This window comes from Corapipo altera, unplaced genomic scaffold (assembly GCF_003945725.1).
Source record: "Corapipo altera isolate COAL_440 unplaced genomic scaffold, ASM394572v1 130638, whole genome shotgun sequence".
NCBI classification, from domain to species: domain Eukaryota; kingdom Metazoa; phylum Chordata; class Aves; order Passeriformes; family Pipridae; genus Corapipo; species Corapipo altera.
Window position 1 is genome coordinate 1 of NW_020887602.1, and position 3,849 is coordinate 3,849.

Below are 3,849 nucleotides of genomic sequence, written 5' to 3' on the forward strand. Positions count from 1 at the left end.
GAGTCGGCCTGGTCCCCTGTCAGCAGGGTCACAAAGGCTGGGAACAGGGGAAACAGGGAAAAACAGGGAAAAGGGATGGCTGAGTCAGCCTGGTCCCCTGTCAGCAGGGTCACAAAGGCTGGGAACAGGGAAAAGGGGATGAGGAGGGGAAGGAACAGGAAAAAGGAGATGAGGAGGGAAAGGGGGTTTTGGGAAGGGAAGGGATCCCTGGGAAAAAGAGGGGCTTGGAAAAGCATCCCAGGTTGTTCCCTTTCCCAAGGGACCCCCTGTCAGCTGGGGGCTGATTCCAGGGGCTGATTCCAGGGGCTGATCCCGGAGTTCCAGGGGTGATGCTGGGGCTGATCCCGGAGTTCCAGGGGCTGTTCCTCACCCGTTCCTTTGTACTTGTCCACGAAGCAGTACTTGAGCTCGTAGTCACTCAGCAGGTCGTGGACTTCCTGCAAAAACAGGAAAAATTTCCAAGGATTTTGGGGGGGGGAAAAGGGAATTGGGGTCGCAGGGAAAAGCTCCAGCCCCGATCCCAGTCCCGATCTCCTCCTGTCCCCGTTCCCGCTCACCTGGTTGGTCACGTCGGGCGGTAACCCCCTGATCAGCACCTTCCGCCGGTTGCGGAACTGCCTCGCGCTGCGCTCCAGGCGGCTCCGCACCTCGGCGGGGGGGAGCGGCGGCAGCTCCTCCTCGGGGGCGCGCCCGAGCCCCGCCGGCGGTTCCTCGGGCCCCGCTCGGGGCTCCCGCCCGGGCCCCGCCGGCGGTTCCTCGGGCGCCGCTCGGGGCTCCCGCCCGGGCCCCGCTCCGGGCCCGCTCCCCGACACCGCCGCCGCCATCTTGGCCCCGCCGCCGCCACCACCCGCCGGGCAACCCCCCCAGCAACGCGCCTCCCCATTGGAGGAAGGCTTTGAGAGGGGGATGTGTCGGAGGGTGTGATTGGGTAAGTCTGAAGGGGGGGTTGTGTCCGAGCTGGTGATTGGGTCCGGCGGTGTGAGAGGGAAGGTTGAGGGGTGTGATTGGTTGGGTGGGTGGAGCGGGGAGGGGGGCGCGACCTTTGACCCCGCGAAGGGACCCGAAATAGCCCCAAAACCTCCCCGAACAGTCCCAAAACAGCCCCAAAACATCACCAAATAGCCCAAAGGGGCCCTAAAATACCCCAACATCCCCCCCGAGAACCCCCAAAATACCCCCAAAGACACTCAAAATATCCCTCAAAAAGAGACCCCAAAATAACCCCCAAACCCCCAAAGGGACCCAAAATACCCCAAAATGCCCCCCAAAGAGACCCCAAAATATCACACACTGGAAACACCTGGAGGGCTTTTCCATCCTTTATTTGGGAAAGGCCCTGAACCCCCAAATCCCAGACCCCAAATCCCAGGGGAGGATCCCCCCAAATCCCCAGAGGGTCCCCGGGACCCCCAAATTCCAGGAAGATCCCCTCAAATCCAGGAGGCCCCAAATCCAGGACCCCAAATTCCTTTCCCCCTGGAAATGGGATTTGGGGGGAGGTCCCCATTCCCTCCTTCCCCTTTTATTTTTTCCCCTTCCTGGCCCTTCCAGGACGTTGGAAAATCCCGGTTTTCCTCCTCCCCAGGAGCTGCCCCCGAACCTTCAGCTTGGGGTGGGATTTGTGGGGTCCTGGGTGGGATTTTGGGGTGTTTTTGTGGGACTTGGGGGTTTTTGGGTGGGATTTGGGGTGCCCTGGGTGGGATTTATGGGCGTTTTTGTGGGATTTGGGATTTTTTGGGTGGGATTTTGGGGTCCCTGGGTGGGATTTGGGGGGTCCTGGGTGGGATTTGGGGGTTCCCAGGTGGGATTTAGGGGTGTTTTTGTGGGATTTTTGGGTTCCCAGGTGGGATTTGGGATTGTTTCTGTGGGATTTGGCGGTGTTTGTGTAGGATTTGGGGTTGTTTCTGTGGGATTTGGGGGTGTTTCTGTGGGATTTGGGGGTGTTTCTGTGGGATTTGGGGGTGTCTGGGTGGGATTTTGGGGTCTCCCGGCTCTGCCTCCGCCGTTTCTGGGGTCGGGAAGTGCCTGAGGGGCTTCGTTTCCTCTTGGTGGGGAACAAATCTGGGGAGAAAAGGGCGAAAAAAGGTGAAAAGGGACAAGTTTTGGGGTGAAAGAGGACAATTTTGGGGTGAAAAGGGGTAGCTTTGAGGTGAAAGAGGACAATTCTAGGGTGAAAAGTGGCAGTTTTAGGGTGAAAAGGGACAATTTTGGGGCTGTTCCGGAGGTGTCAGAGCGTTTACTTTGAACCAAACTCATGGAAATTCAGGAACTTTTTGGTGTCATCAACCACCTCCAGAGGGAAAAGGGGGGGGTCAGTCCCACCCCAAACTCACCTATAACTCCCCAAACTCACCTGTAACCCCCCCCAACCCCCCCCAAACCCCCCTGTAACCTCCCAAACTCCCCCCAAACTCACCTGTCCCCCCCACACTCACCTGTGTCAGGCTCCTCCCCCACCTCCTGTCTGTAGTACTCGGCGTCGTCCTCGTCCTCCGAGGGTGTGGCCACACCTGGCTCAGGTGCACCGGGGTCCTCGACGTCGCTGTCACCCTCCTTGTCACCTGTCCTGGAACTGTCACCTGTCCTGGAACTGTCACCTGTCCCGGCCTGGCCCTGCTGGCGTCGCATCCCGGCCAGGCTGCGCTCCCTGGGGGGACGGGGACAGGTGAGGGACAGGTGAGAGGGGACAGGTGAGATTTGATCTCAGCGCTGCCCTCACCTGGGAGTGTCACCTGTGATACCTGGAACTGTCACCTGTGACACCTGGGAGTGTCACCTTGTCCTGCCCTCACCTGGGAGTGTCACCTGTGTCCCCCTCACCTGTTCAGGTGCCTCAGGTGCCGTTTCCTCTCCAGGTCCTGCTCCTGTTTCTGCCTCCGCTGGGCCTTGAGCTGCAGCTTCTGCTCCCGGCGCTGCTGCAGCTGCTGCAGCTCCTCCTCCGACCTGTGCACTGGGACAGGTGGGACAGGTGAGACCCCCCCAGGTGTGTCACTCACCCAGCCCAGCCCAGGGGTGTCTCCATGCCCAGGTGTCCCCAGGTGTCCCCAGGTGTGTCACTCACCCAGCCCGTGGTACAGGACGCTGCCCTGGCCCAGCCCCTCCTCCACCTTCACCAACTGCAGGGTCAGGCGGGGCCCGATCTGGGGACGGGGGGGACACAGAGGGGACAGGGGGGACGTCAGGGAGCCCTGGGGGCACCTGGTACCTGGCCCTCGTGTCCTTAATGTCCCCTCGATGTCCCCAATGTCACCTCAGTGTCCCCAATGTCACCTCAGTGTCCCCATTGTCACCTCAGTGTCACCTCAGTCAGCCTCACAGCACTCTGCTGTCCCCCCTGGTGTCCCCAATGTCCCCAGGATGTCCCCAGGATGTCCCCACTGTCACCTCAGTCAGCCTCACAGCATTCTGCTGTCCCCCCTGGTGTCCCCAATGTCCCCAGGATGTCCCCACTGTCACCTCAGTCAGCCTCACAGCACTCTACTGTCCCCCCTGGTTCCCTGATGTCCCCAATGTCCCCTCAGTGTCCCCAATGTCCCCAATGTCCCCACTGTCACCTCAGTCAGCCTCACAGCACTCTGCTGTCCCCCCTGGTTGCCCCTCCCGGCGCAGTCCTGGGGCAGCTCCAGCACGTTGTGGGTCCCGTCCTGCTCGGCCTCGCTCTCCGACAGGGCCACCTCCCTGGGGACAGTGGGGTCACCGGGGTCACACAGGGTCACTGGGGTCACCAATGTCACCACAGTGTCCCCAGGGTCACCACAGTGTCCCCGTGTCACCCCCATTCCCAAATGTCCCCCCTTCACGCGTCCCGTTTCTCCCTGTCCCGTGTTCCCCTTCCCATCCAGTGTCCCC

The 3,849-nt window shown here is 61.1% G+C and overlaps 1 protein-coding gene across 1 annotated transcript; it reads right to left on the bottom strand.

The window, feature by feature from the left end:
• Positions 1-1,408: 1,408 nt before the first annotated feature.
• LOC113941691 (protein Peter pan-like) lies at positions 1,409-3,779 on the bottom strand. The gene is made up of 5 exons (XM_027632828.1): positions 3,555-3,779; positions 3,062-3,140; positions 2,821-2,950; positions 2,436-2,647; positions 1,409-2,061 (listed from the first exon to the last, which is right to left on the bottom strand). The coding sequence occupies exons 1-5, from the start codon at positions 3,777-3,779 to the stop codon at positions 1,523-1,525; spliced, it is 1,185 nt and encodes a 394-aa protein (XP_027488629.1). The 3' UTR covers positions 1,409-1,522.
• Between the last annotated feature and the right edge of the window lie 70 nt (positions 3,780-3,849).